The following is a 19,957-nucleotide window of genomic DNA, read 5'->3' as shown; positions in this document are numbered from 1 at the left end:
CTTTCAATGATTCTAGCCAATTTAAGGCTATCAATTTAAATATAGTTCAATGGGGCATAAAATAAGACATCATCAGCATAGAAATAGATTAGCAAACCTTGGTCATGAATAACAGTAGCAAGAGGGCTGAGGAGTAGATTTAAAGAGAAGTGATGCAAGGGCAGAGCCCCGTGGGACATCATATAAAAGGCCATGAGGAGACAAAAGGATAGAGTGGACATTATTTGAGAAGGAATGGTCACTGAGGAAAGAGAGAAATCTTTTGAATTTTATGCCAAATAGACCAGAGCCATGACAGTGTGTTATGAGCGGAACATGATCCACAAGATCGAAAGCGGAGGACAAGTCTAATGAGAGGACTAGGACAATGTGCTCACTATCAAGAATGGAATGTAATTCAAGTAGTAGTCCAGTGAGAATACTTTCCATGTTGTGGCCTGAGCAGAAACTGGACTTGACAGGGGTGGAGGATATTTGTTTTCTCCACATAATGTGAAAGCAGTGCAAGTATTTGGAAAGAAATGACAAAATAGAGATTTGTCTGTAATTAACAAGGAGAGTTAGATTGAAGGATAGCTCCTTTAGGATAGGGTGAACCAAAGTTTTCTTCCAGTTAGTTAGGACACAGATTGATGGTGGTGGTTAAGAAGAGAGTTTATATATGGAACAAGCATAAACATCATCATCTTTAGACAACTCATAGGTTGGGACAAAAAAAAAGGTATTACAACATACAAGACTTCTTATGGCTACTCGATGTCTTCACTATGCAACATGAAAACAACCTCAAATATTGCGTTATTCACATGTTCTGATGTGAGAATATGTGAACAACTGCCTAATGTTATGTGTGTTAATGATTAGAAAACATGTTACTCTTGCTATGTAAAAACAGGTTTGTAAACTGTAGTTTTCCTAAGACTTTTCTTAAAAAGTTTCCTTTTGCTGCCATGAATTTCCCTGAAGAATGAATTTGTGGAATTGCCAACATACACACACACTCTGCTGGTCTATAATATACAGAATTATACATAAAAATATGATAACTTACCAAAAAGAAGCATTGCCATTCATACTCTGAATCAAAGCCCTGCAAAATAATCAGAGTATAAGTTGTACACTATTTTCTTTATAAAAAAAAAACTCTTCAGATTGGAAAATATTAACCAATGGGTGTGTTGTTTATAATGCGAGGGATAGGGTATGATAAGATTACCATTCAGTTCTTCTTTCCTGAAGAATGTTAACACACATGAGTTCTTGTGGATTCCACGCACAGTAGGGATCTCTGGCTAATACACAGTCTCTGCAGGTTGGGTACTTCTCACAGAATGCAACTGGAGCCTGCACCACCCCAGAGCTGGATCCTGCATAGATGTATCTCTTGTTCTATGGAAAAGAAGAGCAATTATTTTCTGTACCTCATGCCTGATCCAGAAATGGCAAATTAAGTATAAAGGAATGTAGTCTTTGACACATTATCCATACCATGACATTAATCCAGGAATTCACATGGTTTGGTTTTATTACCAGGTTATGTTTTTATAGTTTTATTTCTTACCACAAGGAGGCATCATGTGCAAACTAAGGGGCTGTATTACAAGGTAAACTGAAATATGGGTTTAGCATTTTCTAATGCAGGACTTTCCCATAGACTAAGCCCAAATTTCCCATGGCACAATTTAAGGCCTTTTAAAACATTTTATCAGGTCATGCACTAATATTTGCATTAGCTAACATTACCTTTACAAATTTAAAGTGGGAGCGCTTACTAACATGGGAGGCAGTAACCCCTGGATTCTATATAGTGTGGCCTAAATTGCGTGCGCAAATCCAGACGTATTCTGGATTTGCATGTGCAACTTAATTAGTTAACAAGCCAATCGGCACTGATAATTGCCACTTAAAAAGCAATTATTGACACTAATTGGCATTAAATAGAATTTATGCATAGAACTGCCTAAATGTATTTTATAACGTGGGGTGCATAAATTCTAAGTCGAATAGTTGAAAAGGGAGCATGGCCATAGGGTACAGAATGGGTGGGTCATGAGAGTTTCTAAAATCTATGCGCATTGTTATAGAATACACCTGGTCTGCGCGTAATTTAGGCATCGCATTTACATCACGTTTTACTAAAATTAGTTTTGTGGACGGGCGCTCGGCATATTCTATAAACCACGAGGAACTTTAGGCTTATTCTGTAAAGTGTGCTTAAATTTAGGTGTGGATTTCATTTTGGGCATGAAATATAGAATCTAGCCCTAAGTGCTCCTGCATTAACTGTTATGTTTTCACACCCATTCTCCACCCTTGACATGCTCCCGTCAAAATATTTTTTTTCTAAAAAATAATGCAAAGATAGTGTACAGAAAAGCGGAAAATACTGCAAATGGGCCCCTACATTTTTTATTTTCTTTATAGCACTTCTAAGGGTTGTTGCTACCAAAACAATTTAAGAAATACAGGAACTCAACTATGATTACCAACTAAAAATGCATGGAAAATCTAGATATAAAGGATAGGAAATAGAATAGCAATTAGAACCATCGTATAGTAGTAGTAACAAAATGTGAGAAATGTGCTCCAGAGGCCTCATCATGGGCCAATGAAGAAAAACTAAAGCAAAATCTAGATAATGTGCTTGTAAGTATAAAATTTCTAGTGAATTCATTGCCTGGGTTGCGTTCCTCTGATAGCTGCTGGAAGACATGTTAAAGCAAGACTGATGATTACTAGATAGCTTGAGACAAGGGGAGAAGTACAAATCAATTTACGAATCCAGCTTCTCCTATATAAGCACACAACTATGGAACGCATTACCGAAAGCCATAAAGACAACGCAGGATCACCTCAATTTCCGGAAATCACTAAAGACCGATCTTTTTCAAAAGGCATACACTACTGATCCAACTCAGCAACACAACGAAGCCATAACCTGCAATGAACAATATATCACTCTTCTCTTGATTCTCTAATGTTCTGTAACAATGTTCTGTATTTATTTCATCACCGGAGGTGGCTAACACCTCACGGTACTATGTAAGCCACATTGAGCCTGCAAAGAGGTGGGAAAATGTGGGGTACAAATGCAACAAATAAATAACTAGAAGTACAATAAGTCTGAAGAAGTAACCTAGTAATCTTGGCACAAAGCTAAGAAAGCATCTACTGGTCTGATATTTCATCTGCAATGGACCAGAGTTACAAAAGGTTTTGTGCCTTCAACACACCCACCTTGTGCACTGCCTTTATTTTATGCAAATGTATCGCCTGCATATTCATTGTGCATATCCTGAAAATCTAGTTCATTGGGAGTTTTCTTGGTAGGAAGGAACAGTCATAGGTTTTGCATATTCTGATTATATTTTGCTCTTCTTCCTGTTTTGAATGCCCTTTCAGAGGCTTTGAGTAATGCAAAACAAGCTACTGAGTTGGTAAACTGCTGGGTTTGGAGTTATTTCCTGAAGATTAACAGATTAAAAACTAATATGGTTTAGTTATACATCCAAGGATATTCCTGCAAATATTATATTACGCTCAGGGGCGTCTACTCCACTTGAAAAAAATTCTAAATTTTGGGTTGAATACGTGACTCTCATCTATTTTTGAGTCTCAGGTAAATTTAGGGGTGCTTTTACTAAAACTTAGTATGCACTAACTGCTATGAAATGCATAGGTAAAAAATGGGCTTCTTAACATTTAGCATGCGTTGATTTCATTAGCACATGCTTAGCTTTAGTAAAAGGGGGCCCTTCTGTTAGGAAAATACTTTTTTAGATTGAGAGCGATCATATAGCTAGAAGCTTTCCTTCAGGTTGCTTATTGTAGAATACTGGTCTAGACTCTCATTTTTTTTTTGCGCATGAATATTGCAATTTGCTTTACTTTGATATTTCTTGTAAACTGTTTCATATGGGTACTAAATTGATTTATGGATTGCAGATGTACAATAGAGTAACATTATTGAAGATTGGAAGGTGGCCAGTGTAACACCGATTTTTAAAAAGAGTTCCAGGGGTGATCCGGGAAATTACAGACTGGTAAGCCTGACTTCAGGGCCCGGCAAAATAGTGGAAACTATTATAAAGAATAAAATTATGGAACTTGTTGACAAACATGGTTTGATGGGATAGAGTCAGCATGGGTTCAACCAAGGGAAGTCTTGCCTCACCAATTTGCTTCATTTCTTTGAAGGTGTGAATAAACATGTGGATAAAGGTGAGCTGGTTGATCAGAGCCTGCAAAACTGTGGGAAAAACGTGGGGTATAAATGTGCAAAATAAATAAAAATAAATCTTCAGAAAGCTTTTGACAAAGTTCCTCTCGAGAAACTGTGGAGAAAATTTAAAAGTCATGGGGATAGGAGGCAATGTTCTGTTGTGGATTAGGAATTGATTATTGGACAGAAGTACAAAGGGTAGGGTTAAATGACCATTTTTCTCTATGGAGGAGGGTGAATAGTGGAGTGCTGCAGGGATCTGTACTGGGGCTGATGCTATTCAGCATATTTATAAAACAACTGGAACTTGGAATGATGAGTGAGGTGATTAAATTTGCAGATGATGCAACTATTCAAAGTTGTCAAAACACATGCGGATTGTGAAACATTGCAGGAAGGCCTTAGGAAACTAGAATACTGGGCATCCAAATGGCAGATGAAATTTAATGTGGACAAATGCAAAGTAATGCACCGTGGGAAGAAGAATCAGAATCATAGGGGCTGATATTCAGACTGTGGGAGGGAACCCGGCTACCTCCTGTGGGCAGCGGTCAGCCTAGATCTTCAAGGCCGGGCCATTTCTGGTGACTAGCATTGAATATCTGGTTTATCTTTAGCCAGTTTAAAGTTAACAGTCTAAGTCGATATTAGAATAAAGCCGCTTAACTTTAAACCAGCTGAAGCTATAGCAGCTATTTAAGCTGCTCAATGTGGCCGCTTAAATAGCTGGCTCTGCACTGAATAGTCAGGGATAGCTGGCTATCTCCTAGGTGCTAACCAAGAATATTCAGTGGAAGATAACCGCCTATACCCCTGAATATTGCTGGATAGCCAGTTAAGTGCCATTTAACCAGCCAGGTGCCGTTCCTGGTCGGTTGAATAGTTTTGAATATTGGGGGGATAGTTAACTGATGCTAGGGTCCACCTTAGGAGTCAGCACTCAAGAAAAAGATCTAGGTGTCAATGTAGACCATACACTAAAATCTTCTGCCCAGTGTGTGTTGGCGGCCAAAATAGCAAACACAATGCTAGGAATTAGTGGAGGAGTAGCCTAGTGCTTAGAGCACCAGTCTTGATATCCAGAGGTGGCTGGTTCAAATCCCACTGCTGTTCCTTGGGCAAGTCACTTAACCCTCCATTACCTCTGCTACCAAAAAAAAAGATTGTGAGTCCTCCAGGGTCAGAGGAATACCCAATGTAACTCACCTTGAGCTAGTACTGAATAAGCTGTGAGAAAAATCCAAATAAATAAATATAAATAAATTAGGAAAGGGGATGGTAAATAAGACCAAGAATATTATAATGCCTCTGTATTGCTCCATGGTGCAACCTCACCTTGCATTCAGTTCTGGTATCTGTATCTCAAAAAAGAGACAGCAGAATTAGGAAAGGTTCAAAGAAGAGCAACCAAAATGATAAAGAGGATGGAACTCCTCTCGCATGAGGAAAGGCTAAAGAGGTTAGGGCTCTTCAGCTTGGAAAAAAGATGGTTGAGAGAGGATATGATTGAGGTGTATAAAATCCTGAGTGGTGTAGAACATGCGCTTGAAATGTTCATGTACTGATTTTGCAAAGGCAGAAAAGGAAAGCCCAACACTACAATACACCCAAATAGCAAGGGGGTGTGTTTTGGGTGGGATTAGGGAGAGCCTGAAATCTGGACATCTAAGAGCGATTACCAAAGAGGAATAGACATCCATTTCTAAAAAGAAGGATGTTCTTATTTAGACTTATCTCAGACATGTCCAGGGTACAAAAAGCTGCCCTGATTGAGACCTGTCCTCCTTACTCTCCCTTGAAAGTGAAAATACCAGGCTCTAACAGCTTCAGGTATTATCAGCATTCTTAAAGCAGGACACAAGTCTGAGGAGTAGGCCTAGTGATTAGTGCTGTGGACTGTAAACCAAGGGACCTGTAATTGTGAGCCCTCCAGAAACAGAAAAAATATCTTTTATCTAAATATATATGCCACTTACAAGCCTAAATGCTCGGTCAGGCCTTCAGGACATTGGGGTTCTGTGTTCAGCTGGGGCCCTGTTTACTAAGGTGCACTAGCGTTTTGGGCGTCTCTAGCATTAGCATGTGCTAAAATCGCTAGTGCAGCTTAGTAAACAGGGTCCCTGGCGTTTTCTGCATGTCCTGACTTGGACCATCCATTTATGATCTATACGCCCTAGGTAAAATGGAGCTTTTAATGTCATATTCTGGTTTTGACTTTTTTTTTCATTAAAATTGATTTTTAAAAACCAGGTTTGATTAATTATATCTGTTATTACTCTCAGATACCAATCAGCTTCCATGGGTATACACCAGCCAAGCCAAGAGGCCCTTTTACTAAGGCACGCCCAAAAGTGGCCTGCACTGGTGTAGGCACATGTTTAGGACGGGTGCTGGTCCAGTCCCTGAGTGTGCCTGGAAAAGTGATTTTTTTTTAATGTGCCAGAAAATGGACGTGCGGCAAAATGAAAACCAGCGTGTGTCCATTTTTGGCCTGAGACCTTAACGGCACCCGTTGACTTAGTGGTAAGGTCTCACGTGCTAATCGGGTGGTAAGCGTGCAGCGCGCGCCAACTGCCGATTACCGTTGGGTAAGAGCCTCACTGTAGAAAATAGAAAATATTTTCTACCGTGTGTTTTGGGGATGCGCCAAAAATGGAATTACTGCCCGGGGCTCACGGTAGCCAGGCGGTAGTGCCAGTTTGGCACACATTGGATGCGCATAGGCACCTACACGCCTTTGTAAAAGGCCCCGTAAGTTATCTGGCACCTAATTAGGATGCTGAGATCTTTAATTTCTCCAGGTGCTTCTTACCTCTTTGGACGACAGTAGCAGTGTCTGAATGGGCTCAGAAACTGGGAAAAGCTTTATTTCTTCTATTATATGCATTCCATGCTCAGATCTAATAGCCTTGTGTAGAATTCCTTCATCTGAAATAGGAAGAATAAGTTCTACTGCTCACTGGTGGTAAATATAAAAGTGACTTGAGCATACACAACAGCATCTTATATGGTCGGGTCAGAGATTATAAAATTTCTCTGGCGTGCACAGACATAAAGTATTGAAAGAATGAGCCACAGTGGGTGAGGTATCGGCACTTGAGTATGTTATAAAATACACACATATCTGCAGTTTATACACATACAAATCTATTCCTGCTTCAAAGCAAATGTAACTTTATGTGGGAGCTTTCAGGAAGGCCTTCACAGCCTAGGAACCCTGTTCTAAAATTGCCTCCATTATGTATGGAGGCGGCTAACTTAAATTCACCTGCTACTTGACTTTGCAGGCCTGAATAAGGCACAGATATCCCTACTATTAACACATTAAAATACAATTAGCATTTCAGAGATATTTCTTGCTGCTGTGGCTTACTGTATCTGTACTTGAACGCGACTGAAAACAGAACTATACATTTGCTCATTCTTTTATTTCACTCATTTAATTTTCCAAGTGATTTCACTTTTTTGTTATATCATTTATTTCATTTTCAGTTAAAGTCAGGTAGTCATCAGCAACAGAAGTGGGTACTCCAGAACACCAAGAGTGGGGTGAAAGGGCATGAAAAGTGGTATGAGACAAATTGACAGAATGTTGCCAAGGGTGACCCACAGCACATTGAAAAGGGCAAGGTGACAGAATATTGACAAGGATGCTCCAAAGCTAGGGTTACCATATTTTGTCCTCTGAAAAACAGGACACATGTCACGCCCCCCTACCCCGCCCACACCCCACCCCTGCCCCGCCCATACCATGTCCCTTTTACATCTTCGCCCCGCCCTTTCTCGCTCTCACCCTGTCCCCTGTCACATATTCCCCTGCCCCCCATCACCTCCCCTCCCCCGGATCACATATTCCCTTCCCCTCCTCCCCTGGCACCTCCCCTCCCCTTACTTACTATCTACTGCCCTGGTGGTCTAGTGACCTCTCCGGGACAGGAAAGAGCCCCCCTCTTTCCTGCCCGGAGCACTGCCCTTGCTCTGCATCCTGTTGCTGTGTGACGGTCTCGGGATTGAAAATGGCCGCCGAGAGTTGAAGTCTCACGAGGCCGCTTCAACTCTCTGTGGCCATTTTGAATCCTGAGACCGTCACACAGCAACAGGATGCAGGGAAGGGCAGCGCTCCGGGCAGGAAAGAGGGGGCTCTTTCCTGCCCCAAAGAGGTCACTAGACCACCAGGGCAGTAGATAGTAAGTAAGGGGAGGGGAGGCTAGGATAGGTCCGCTACCCGCCCACCCGTTTGTCCAGAAATCCGGACAAACGGGTGGACTGGCAAAACCCGCCCGGACGCCCAGACATGTCCTCAAAAAGAGGACATGTCCGGTTAAATCCGGACATATGGTAACCCTATCCAAAGCAGTCACAATTTACCCAAGTACGTTATAAAAGGCATTCGTACTAACATTTGCACCTGCTTAAATATGCCCTTAGCTTCAATCTAGCCATAATTTCTATTGGTTTACTCCTAGCATTTAATAAAGACACACAGGGGTCCTTGTACAAAGCTGCAGTAAAAAGTGGCCTTAGTGCGCTCTTACGCAGGTTTTTCCCATGCTAGGGCCATTTTTATTAGACATGTAAAATGACTAATTTTCCACTTGTTGAATTAATGGTCATGTGCTAATGTTTTCCAGCAATTTCAAACTTTGAAGCTTTGTGGTGTGGTTCCCTGAGGAAGCAGTGTGAAATGGGACCGTTGGGACCACACGTGAATCACCATATAAGCTGGATTCCACTATATAAAGATAAGTCCTTACTATTTCGTCTATTTGATTCTTAAGGACGCTGATGCATAAGGATGCATTATGTAGAAAGTTTTTTCTTTTTTTTTGTTTGAATAGTCAATTGAACCAAATTACACATTTAAAAAAACGGAGTTTTTTTGTCAATGATTACTTTTTACTGTGTGCAATTGACTATTGTGTTTATGCCGCAGTTTGATGAGACTTTTTCTCCTTATCTTATATAGACACTTTTTCGCTGCAGGTGTGTTTTTTGAGATTATCAACATTAGCAAGCGGTAGAATTGACCTGTGTGGATTATTATTATTCATATGCTAATGTTGCCATTAGTGCACAGCCATAAAAAAAATTAGTGGGTGAACACTTACTGATACCTATTTTGTAGGCGGTAAGGGCTCGCGCCAATCCTGTGCTAATCAGTTAACTTGACTTAATATATCTGCACTTACTGATTAGCGCGGGAATGCCTACTCTTCTGCCCTTGGACAATAACCAGAATAAGGTTACTGCTAAATGAAGGAGTGACCAACACAGGATCCAAACAAGAGCTACAGCAAGAATAGGGAAAAGGGAAACCACACAAAAGACAACGAAAGCAACACAACTAGATATGGAGCAATCTACAAACAGCAGGTAAGGGTAAGGCAGACTACCGAGAGAGACTGATTCTAGTTATACAGCTCAGACGAGGAGCAGAGTTCACAAGAACCAAGCAACAGATATAGCAGGTAAAGGGTTTAAGCAGACTACAGAGAAGAGACTGCTTCTAGGTACACAGGTCAGACGAGAAGCAGTGCTCACAAGAACCAAGCAACAGATACAGCAGATAACGGGTTAACAGGAAAATCCAAACAAAGGAAGTAAGCTCTTACCACGGACTTAGCCAGCACACACAGCAGGGAAGGGAAAGGGAAGGCACTCAGTGAAGCAACAGCTGCACAGCAGCTAAGTAATCAGAGAAGAAGCTGGTTGCTAAAGACTCACAGAACAAACATAAAGGGAATAATGGCAACCAAACAACAGAGAATTCACCATGGCACAGACTAAGTGAAAACAAGATAAGCTCACAGCTGAATGAGATAATGCTAGAGCATCCTATGCAGACAGAGTTGTGTTTAATTAGGGTCTGGCATCTTACGTCAGCTGCCTCAGACGTTAGCCCAATGCCTGACATGGCCAATCAGGACCGAGACCCAGTCACTATCCTACCTGTCCCAGTAGGATCATAACACTAAGCCACAAAAAAGTGCCATAAATGACCAGATGACCTCTGGAGGAATAAAGGAATAACCCCCGCCTTACTCCCCTGGTGATCACTGACACTCTCCCACCCGAAAGATGTGAAAGAAACATACATACTAGCCTCTATGACAGCTTCAGATGTTATGGCCAGTCCTATTAGAGCAGCAAGCAGGTTCCTGGAGTAGCTTAGTGGTCAGTGCAGAGCACTGTGGAGGCCCATAACTCACTCTATTACACTTGTGGTAAAAAGTGTCTTCCTCCACCAAAAACCTACTGTACCCACGTATAGATGACACTTACAGCCATAAGGGCTATTACAGTGGTGTATAGTTGGGTATAGTAGGTTTTTGGTGGGTTTTGAAGGGCTTCCTATAAAATATAAAGGGGTAAGGGTGAGATGTGTACCTGTGAGCTTTTACGTGAAGTCCAGTACAGTGCCCTTAGGGTCCGTCCCCCACTGCTCTGCTCTGGGATGTCTACGTGGCCAGTTTATTATGAATGCTGGTTCCTCCTACATCCTAAATGGCTTGATTTTGTGCATTTTTCACTTGGACTTTTTTTTTTCAAAAAGAGATCAAAAAGATAAACACACAGAGCACAAAAACATCTAGCAAGTGGCCATTTTCTGGTCTTCTATACGCTAGTAGAAAAATCATTCACTAACCCCTATTAAGACCTTGCCTAAAAAGGCAACCAGTTTAACAGCAATTCTGGGAAACAGTGTTCTGTAGAAAGGTGTGCGTGTGTGTGGGGGGGGGGGGGGGGGGGACCTAGTTAATTTTAGAATAAAGAGAAAGAAAATTTAATGTTTACTAAAAAGAAAGCTGGTAAAAATTGTTTTATTAACTATGGCTGTTACCTTTAAAATTACAGGGGGGTGTGTCTTAAAAGCCAGACCCTTTGAAACCTGGAGTAGTTTTGTTGTCTCTGCCTCTCTCTTTGCCTGCTACTTTGTGGAATCTTATGTTACTTTTTCCATTTAATTTATCTTCCCAGCAGTCTCTGTGGCTCAGGGCACCTTTGCTGGCCCAACAAATAGAATAGCACAGCAGAAAAGAGAGGCGATGATCTGTAACTAGGCGTAATAGTAAAGAGACAAGCAGACCAGCAGTCTGGAAAGAATGGCATTTCCTTTCAAGTGTCCCCTCAGTAGCAGCCGCCATCTTTCCTCCCTCCCCAGTGACCATCTTTGTGCCTGTCGTGTTCAAAAGGCTTCTATAATGAGTAGTATTTAATGACAAAACAGCATTGCATAATTTATTTCTAAAACACCATGGTATAACAGTTTAAATAAAAATTTAAAACCCAATGCAAAAACACATACTGCATATCTGAACCAGGGGCATAGCCAGACTTCGGCAGGAGGGGGGATCCAGAGCCTGAGGTGAGGGGGCACAGTTTAGCCCCCCCCCCCCCCTCGCCATTGCCGACCCCACCGCCTCCGCCACCACCAACTCCCCCCTCCCCCGCCAACGACCCTCTCAACCCCCCTCCCTCTGCCAACCCGCCATTGCCTACCTTTGCTGGCAGGGGACCCCAACCCCCGCCAGCTGAGGTCCTCTTCTTCCCGCAAAAGGTTTCCTTCTGTTTCTGACGTCCTGCACGTACCACGTCAGAAACAGAAGGAAACCTTTTGAGGGAAGAAGAGGACCTTGGCTGGCGGGGGTTGGGGTCCCCCGCCAGCACAGGTAGGCGATGGCGGGTTGGCAGCAGGAGGGGGGTCAAGAGGGTCATTGGCAGTGGGGTCCAGGGCCAAATCTATGGGGCCCAGGCCCCCCTAGCCCCACGTAGCTACGCCACTGCTGAACACACTTGCACAAAAACAGAAATATTGAAAGCACATTTCTGGTGACCATACCTGTACAGATGAACATAACATGGTAAGTGTTGCTATCCAGTGCTTTTACACTGTCCACAGCAATCTGTGTATAAATCACATCCTGCTTGACTAATTGTGGTTTCTTCCCAATAGGGATCACCTGGTTGTACATCAGATGGTGTTCTTTGGCAAACTGTAAGTTGTCTTGTGGTAGATTGAGGGAGCTGGTGTAATCCATTTCTGTGCCATTATTATTTATACACTGTCTCAACAATAAAAGACAGATGAGATGAAGTTAATTTATTTCTTCTGTCAATACAACCTTCAAACTCTGGAGCTCACCCCACTATGATTCCTTTACTGAGGACACATGTTATTTAACCTGGTTCATTTTGTCAAATTGTTATGCCTTAAAAGGTCAGCAGGATATTAGCTTGTTGATTCATACCATGAACACTCATCTATCATCTCCCTTTTTGGAAAATAAAATTTGGCCAAATTGGTCTTATGACTTAGAATTACTAAAATAAACAAGGTATAAAGCTAATAATGTCTATCATCTTAAAATCAGGTGAAACAATTTAACCTAAATTAAGTAAAGAAGGATATAATTTAAGTATGACAACAAAATAATCCATGTATTGTGGATAGATCAGTTAGATAAGTCAGATACATTGTCATTATCCCAAGGACAAAGAAGAACAAAGGAAACAGGACAAGGAAAACATAAAAAAAAAATCAGAGACCTGGCCCATCCCATTTTAAATAGAATGTAGAAATTGGAACTGAAGCAGCAAAACAACAACAGCAGACCACCAAATTCAAAGGAGTGTGCAAGGACTTTAATAACACAAGTAAAATACAATGCCAGGGGTGGGGGTGGGGGCACATTTCACCCAGTAGGCTGAATCAGAGGCAAAACTGTCAAATAAAACAATGAAATTAAAATCGTACATACAAGCAAATCAAATATAAATCATGTTTAAAATATAAGATCAAAATTCATGCAAAACACCAACAGACATTCAAACCAGATAATAGAGCAGCCATCATACAAACAGTGCTCCGAGTGCACATCAATTACATTATACAATAATAATGATATGGAGTGTGAACTGTTAAAAATCACAAGATAAGCCTGTGCTTCATTGTGTTTAATAGTGAGACAAACATCAAATAAAGCTAGATGTATCAGTGAAAGTGCACAACTTGTGCAAACAGGACAGTTGTGTGTATAGTTTGGTAACATTTTAGAAAAAGATCTGCTGAGCCTTTTCTAAAATAGCTGCAGAAGTGCACATGTACTTGCCAGGACATTCGGCGGAGCATCCAATTCACAGAGATACATGTTGAAAAATTAAATGGAGTGATGAAACTTTTATGGGTTATTGTATGTTTTATGATTTCTGCATTATTGAATACTAAGTTACTTGGTTTCAAGAGTGTTAGTTGTAACCTGCTTAGATGAGTTGTAAAAGCAGGATATAAATTTGATAAATAAAGTCAGTCATATGTGTATGCCTGCCATTTTGCAAATCTATATGTAAACATGCTGCTAATTAACACTGAGAGGCAGCAATCTTTGATTTTGGAGGGGGAAACAAGTTAGCTGAAACAAGCACTTTTAAAAGGTTTATGCAGGTGAGGGAGCAGTTTAAATCCTGATGTTGAAATATTGGGGCATGCACATGCATTCCCTTTCTGAAATGAAGAATGCACATATAGATTTTGGTTCTGCTCAACCCCCGCCCAAACCCTGCCCCTTCCTATCTACATGTAGTGTGGTTATACATGTGTAAATACTGGCCTTCTAAAATCCAGGCCTGCCGAGAGACTGAGCCAGGCCTGGGGCAGGGCCGCCACTGCCAGGCCTGGGGCAGGGCTGCCCCCCCCCCCAGAATTGCCCCCGCTTCCGCTCCTCCAGGATCGCTGCTACTGCCCCCCCACCCCACCGCACCTCCAAATACCTTGGCTAGTGGGGATCCCCAGGTCCAGCCAGCAAAAGTCATCCTCTAGTTCTGAGTCCGCTGTATTGCCTGCTCTGCCCCTGCAGCTGCTTTTTCTCTCAGGTCGTGCATGCTTGGTTTCAAAACCAAGCATATGTGACCTGAGAGGAAAAGTAGCCACTTGGCAGACAATGCAGCAGAGCAAAGAACAGCGCTGGAGGAAGACTTCTTCTGCTGGCAGGGCCTGGGGTCCTCCACCAGCCAAACCAAAGGCTCCGGCCCGAAGCCCTGTGTCTGCTCCTCCCCAGCCTCCAAGAGAGGCCCGGGGCCAGAGTTTTCTCTCTCTTGCTTCTGTCGGGACACCAGGGCCACCGAGAGGGGGGGCAGGGGGGACAAAATTCCCCGGGCCTCCAAGGGGGGCCCGGCGCTGCAGTTCCAGATCTCACCCGCCCTCGGCTCCATCGACCATCCGCCACCGGGCCGGGCCCCCCGCATTGAAATCATCACAGCGCCTCACCTGTCACCTCCATGACTGAAAGCGCAGCAGTGGCAGATCGGATTCGCCTCCCTTCGGGCCTTCCTGATCTGTGTCCCGCCCTCGTTTGATGTAACTTCCGCGAGGGTGGGAACACAGGGAGGGAAGGCCCGAAGGGAGGCGAATCCGACCTGCTGCTGCGGCGCTTTCAGTCACGGAACGAAGTGACAGGTGAGGTGCTGTGATGATTTCAATGCAGGGGACCCAGCCCGGTGGCAGATGGAGGGTGGTGGGTGGGGACTGCGGTGCGGCGGTGACGACCTCGGGGGGGGGGGGGCAAGGAGCGGCCTTGCCCCGGGCCCGACCCAATCTCTCGGCAGCCCTGCAGGAAGCAATCACCCGGGTTCCGTCAGAAGAAGGAGAGAGAGAGAGAGAGAGACCCCGGTGCCAGGCCCCCCTTGGAGGCTGGGGAAGAGCAGACACAGGGCTTTAGGAATGTTTCCCCCACCCCCTCCTCGGCAGTCCTGCTAAAATCAGGTATTATACAGGTATTTGAAATACACACATAAATGTCAGTAGTTACACTTATAATAGGGTTTCTTAAATAAGGGCCCTAACCTCATAGGTAGGGTTACCATACGTCCGGATTTCCCCGGACATGTCCTCTTTTTGAGGGCATGTCCGGGGCGTCCGGCGGATTTTGCCCGCGCCCACGTTTGTCCGGATTTCTGGACAAACGTGGGCGCGGGTGCGGGCAGGCGCGTGCGTGCGGTGGGCGCGCGATCAGCGCCGTGGGTCGTGACCTGGTCTCCCATCCCCTCCCCTTCCTTACCATGTTCCCTGGTGGTCTAGTGACGTCTTCGGGGCAGGAAAGAGCCCCCTCTTTCCTGCCCGGAGCGCTGCCTCCCCTGTCTATCATCCTTCCTTCTCGGTCTGGCTGGGGATTCAAAATGGCCGCCGAGATTTGAACTCTCGCGAGGCCGCTTCAACTCTCGGTGGCCATTTTGAATCCCCAGCCATACCGAGGAGGATGCAGCAGGCAAGGGCAGGCAGTGCTCCGGGCAGGAAAGAGGGGGCTCTTTCCTGCCCCGAAGAGAAGACGCTACTAGACCACCAGGGCTAGATAGTAAGTGAGGGGGGAGGGGACTATGTGACGGGGGGGGCGTGGCGGAACCCGACCTGAAGGGGGCGTGGCATGAGGCGTGGCGGGGGCGGGGTAGGGGGCGTGACATGTGTCCTCTTTTTCAGAGGACACAAAATGGTAACCCTACTCATAGGCATAGGGGAATCTAAGAGTGATTAGTGTGAGATGACATTGGGATGATGGATTGTACAGTTAAGCCTCATATGCCTGGAGATATTTACAGTTTGCATCCACAATTCACTTCTACTGTTGGCTTTCTTGCACACACTTAGCAAGCTGATGTTCCCAATAATGATAACTTAGAGGCAGATGCAGCAACCAAACGTAAAAAAATCTAAATCGTTAAAGTCCCTAACGATTTTAAAATAACGAAAAATGCACCAAAAAAAAAAGTCACACATGCTGAGATCGGTATTGAAACGTACAATGTATCAAAGAATCACAATACACATCGTTAATCGGCCCCCAAATCATGCGCAGAGCAGCCAAGCGTTATGTTAGCTGCTCTGCGCATGCCACAAACAGTCAAAACACAGTCAAATCACAAGCACATGGCTCCCAAATCAAAACAAAAATAAAAAAAAAAGGGTCGGGAGGGGGCAAGGGCGCTCATCAGGAGCGTCCTGTACGGACGGCCTTGCCCCCCCCCCCGCTGCTCCCCACCCCGAAAAAGCAAATTCAAGCAGCCCCTGCCCCCTCCCTTCCTCACTACTCTCTCACCTCAGCTCCGCCTCCCGACATCCTCCGTCCTGTGCCCCGCCCCCTTTTGGGGTCGTCGCCGCCATTCCCCTCCTCCATCGGGCCCCCCTCCCTCTTACCGGGCCCGTGCAGCGCCTCTCTCCTCTGTCCGAAGGCGCTGCACGGGCAAGAAGAAAGCTGATGCCTGCCTTCGCCCAGCTTCGATGGCGCGTCTTTCTCCTGCTGGGCCCACCCCTGTCTGACGTCGGTAACCGTAGGTTACTGATGTCAGCCAGGGGCGGGCGCAGCAGGAGAAAGACGCGCCATCGAAGCTGGGCGAAGGCAGGCATCAGCTTTCTTCTTGCCCGTGCAGCGCCTTCGGACAGAGGAGAGAGGCGCTGCACGGGCCCGGTAAGAGGGAGGGGGGCCCGATGGAGGAGGGGAATGGCGACGACGACCCCAAAAGGGGGCGGGGCACAGGACGGAGGATGTCGGGAGGCGGAGCTGAGGTGAGAGAGTAGTGAGGAAGGGAGGGGTGCAGGGGCTGCTTGAATTTTGCTTTTTCGGGGTGGGGGGAGCGGCGGAAAGTGGGGAGCAGCGGGGGGGGGGGGGGGGGGGGCAAGGCCGTCCGTACAGGACGCTCCTGATGAGCGCCCTTGCCCCCTCCCGATCCTTTTTTTATTTTTATTTATTTATGTGTTTTCTGACGTCCTTTGGACCAATCACAGCGCTTTTAGCTCTGCTAATGCGCTGGGATTGGCTCAAAGTTTGTTTATTTTTTCACTTAATGATTTTTCCTGGCACAGAGCTGTCCTAACGAGTGGTCCAGACCTCTCGTTAGATTTCCTGCCTTTTTCCTGCGTAAAGGCAATCGGAAAAGGTTAGTGCATGTCGTTTCAATGGGGTTTTCACACTAATTGCTCATCTCCATTCCGTTTTCGTTAGCTGCTGGCTTCCTCGGTAAAAGCCCTTTGATGCATGCAACGGATCAAATTTTCCTCGTTGGAGAGTCATTAAAGGCTCATTTAGCTTTAGTGCATCTGCCTCTTAGCCCCGTGAGCTATTACCATATGATATTATTCTAATTTATATCATATGGTAACAGCTCACGGTGATAAGCCATTCAGCTTGCTAAGTGGCTTTGCTGCACAACCATTTTGCAGCGAGATCATCCCTAAATTGTTCACCACACATCTGTTTCTCAATTTCAGTCTTCAGAGAACCTCAACATTTTTTATCTGGATTCTGATATCACTTTTGCTATGAAAGCTGCTAACAGTGACAAACGAAAGATCAGAAGAAAGATCCCCTAGAGCCCACATTCCAGCATTCTGAAAACTGGATGGCGAGGTAGCACCAACTTCCCTTCTCCATCAATGTCTGCCTTTCTATCTTGCCTTTTTCTTGACATGTCATATACTGCAATATGCTTGTTCTGCCTTTTGTTTGCCTTTTACAAATAGAATTTAACCTTTTTTGTGTTGCGAGGTTCAAAAGTTTAGGAAGGACTGGTAGTGTCCTGCTTCAGTAGCTCCCCAGCTGAAACAGCGATAGACTGGTGCTATGGTACCATGATCCTTCTCCTTTCCACCATTCACATCTAAACCAATCACTGCAGTGACCATTTTTGTTGAGCTGTACACTTCCTTAACAGGGGGATTAATCCTCCTTCATTGGCCATGGTTGCTGCAGCATGGTGTCTCTAATGTACTCAAATGGCAGGCACTCATCCCACCATGTTTTCAAAAGGCATGTGTTAAGTACAGAAATGGTAGCAAAATAAAAGGAATACTGCAGTCTGTAGTACTGCATCAGGAAAGAAGTTGAGCAACTTCGTTGATTTTTCTATTGTCAGATTCCAATAGTAGGAACAGGGTTGGAAGGCTGTAGTTTTGCAAGCAACCCAATCTTTATTCCATCATGAACAGAGGCATTGGGAGAAGTGATAAGGACCATCAAAGAGCAGAAGAGGAAGTACAATCTAACAACAGTGCAAATCATGGGGTAGCTGGGGCAAGTCCACAGAAACCTACTGGGTTGGTCGTGACAGGTTAGCGGTGAGTGCATATTGTCCAGCAAGGCCATGGCAACCTACGAATCTAGCCTTCGTAGGTGACTTATTACTTCATGATAAGGGAACAATTTGGTCTACCAATTCTGGCTAGATATCAAACTGGATATAGTTATGAAGGCTGAGGAAGTTCTGTCACTTGTTCCTTTGATAGTGAATTGGCATATTACTGATGTTGAGATATTATCTGAAATTTGGCATTCCAGTTGCAGTCATTGACAAAAATGGATGTGGCCAGTGTGACTGGTTGCTTCCTTGTGAACATATGCACCATGGAAGGCTAGACCTTCTTTATGATTTAACAACTTAAAAGTGCTAAAATGTCAACTTCAGTATCAGAAGACATGCTGGAGAAAGATTTTTATCATCATAGGGCACCGCTTAAGATTTTATAAACATAAAAAACATAGACAATTGTAGAGCCAGCTTCTTTAAAGGCAAGATTTAGTCTGCTCTGTTATCCCAAGGGCTGAGAATGTAGAAGGTGCCACTAATTACCTGTAGGTTGAAAAGTGAAGACTGCTCATCTTTTAGACAAATATAATTGGGTTGGTAGAACACTTTCAAAAGCAACCATTATCTTCTTTTCAGTCACTGGTTGGGACTGAGATGATATGAGACCATTTTAAAATAGTTTCAGTAAAGGAAATCTTTTCTATATTAGAATCTATGAATACATGAAAACATTCACTTTATCCTTGCTCTCTGATGATTATGTTGGCCATGAGATAAGTGATCTGTTCAGCTTTAACTGAATTGATCAATGCATCATTGGCTATTGGTTGTTTTCCTAAAGTTTTAAAACAGTGGATTATTCCTTCTTGGTTAAAGAGGGAGAAGTTAGATCCATCAGTGGTGACTAGTTATCAGCCAGTGTCTTCCTTGCCATTTTTTGACAAAGGTTATGGAAAAAGTCATTCTTCCCGAATTGTATGACATTTATTGATAAGTACAATCCCCTAGATCCATTTCAGTTGGGTTTTAATAGAGTTCGTAGGACAGAGATATGGTTATTTTTCATTCTGATGAGCTGTGTCAGAGTTTTGAACATGATACTGTTTAAGTCTTTATCCTGGTTGATATCTCTTCTGCATTTGAAACATAGAACAATGATATCCTAATTCGATTGAAGGCAGTGAAGTGACTGGATCCATGCTTAGTTGGTTCTCTTCCTTTCTTTCTAAGAGGGCCTAGTATGCTGGTAAGTGGGATTCTATTTCTTCAGACTTTCCATTGGATAGAAACAAATAAACAGCGAAACAGAGAACATGATAGCAGATGAAGTCCATGTGGCCTATCAAGTCTGCCCATTCATACCAGCTACTAAACTGTACAATCCCTCCTCTCCCTTAGAGATCTGCTGTGCTTGTCTCCAGAGGCTTAGCTAGGGGGATTGCCAGGGGAGCAGCCGCTCCCCCAAACAGACTTCCGCCAGTGTTGCATTTAAAAAAGGCGCCAAGCCGGCAGCAGTCCGCTTTCCGCTCCCCCGGAGCCTTCAACCTGGCTATGCTTCTGCTTGTCTTGTGTATTCTTGAATTCAGATACAGTTTTTGCCTCCACCATCTCTGCTGGAAGGCCATGCCCTGCATTCAGCCCCTTTGCCATAAAGAAATATTTCCT

At 44.0% G+C, this 19,957-nt stretch overlaps 1 protein-coding gene across 1 annotated transcript in view; it reads right to left on the bottom strand.

Annotated features, from left to right (window-relative positions):
* Window positions 1-749: 749 nt before the first annotated feature.
* The window catches only part of LOC115461907 (semaphorin-4D-like), a 60,848-nt gene continuing 41,640 nt past the window's right edge, over window positions 750-19,957 (bottom strand). Inside the window, exons 10-14 of the mRNA XM_030191964.1 lie at window positions 12,063-12,285; window positions 7,035-7,150; window positions 1,217-1,389; window positions 1,052-1,090; window positions 750-765 (exon numbers count right to left, since the gene is read on the bottom strand). Of these exons, the coding sequence (XP_030047824.1) occupies window positions 750-765; window positions 1,052-1,090; window positions 1,217-1,389; window positions 7,035-7,150; window positions 12,063-12,285 (567 nt within the window). The remainder of the gene's footprint in view (window positions 766-1,051; window positions 1,091-1,216; window positions 1,390-7,034; window positions 7,151-12,062; window positions 12,286-19,957) is intronic.

This window comes from Microcaecilia unicolor, chromosome 2 (genome assembly GCF_901765095.1).
Source record: "Microcaecilia unicolor chromosome 2, aMicUni1.1, whole genome shotgun sequence".
NCBI lineage: Eukaryota > Metazoa > Chordata > Amphibia > Gymnophiona > Siphonopidae > Microcaecilia > Microcaecilia unicolor.
This window is presented reverse-complemented; position numbering and strand designations above follow the sequence as displayed.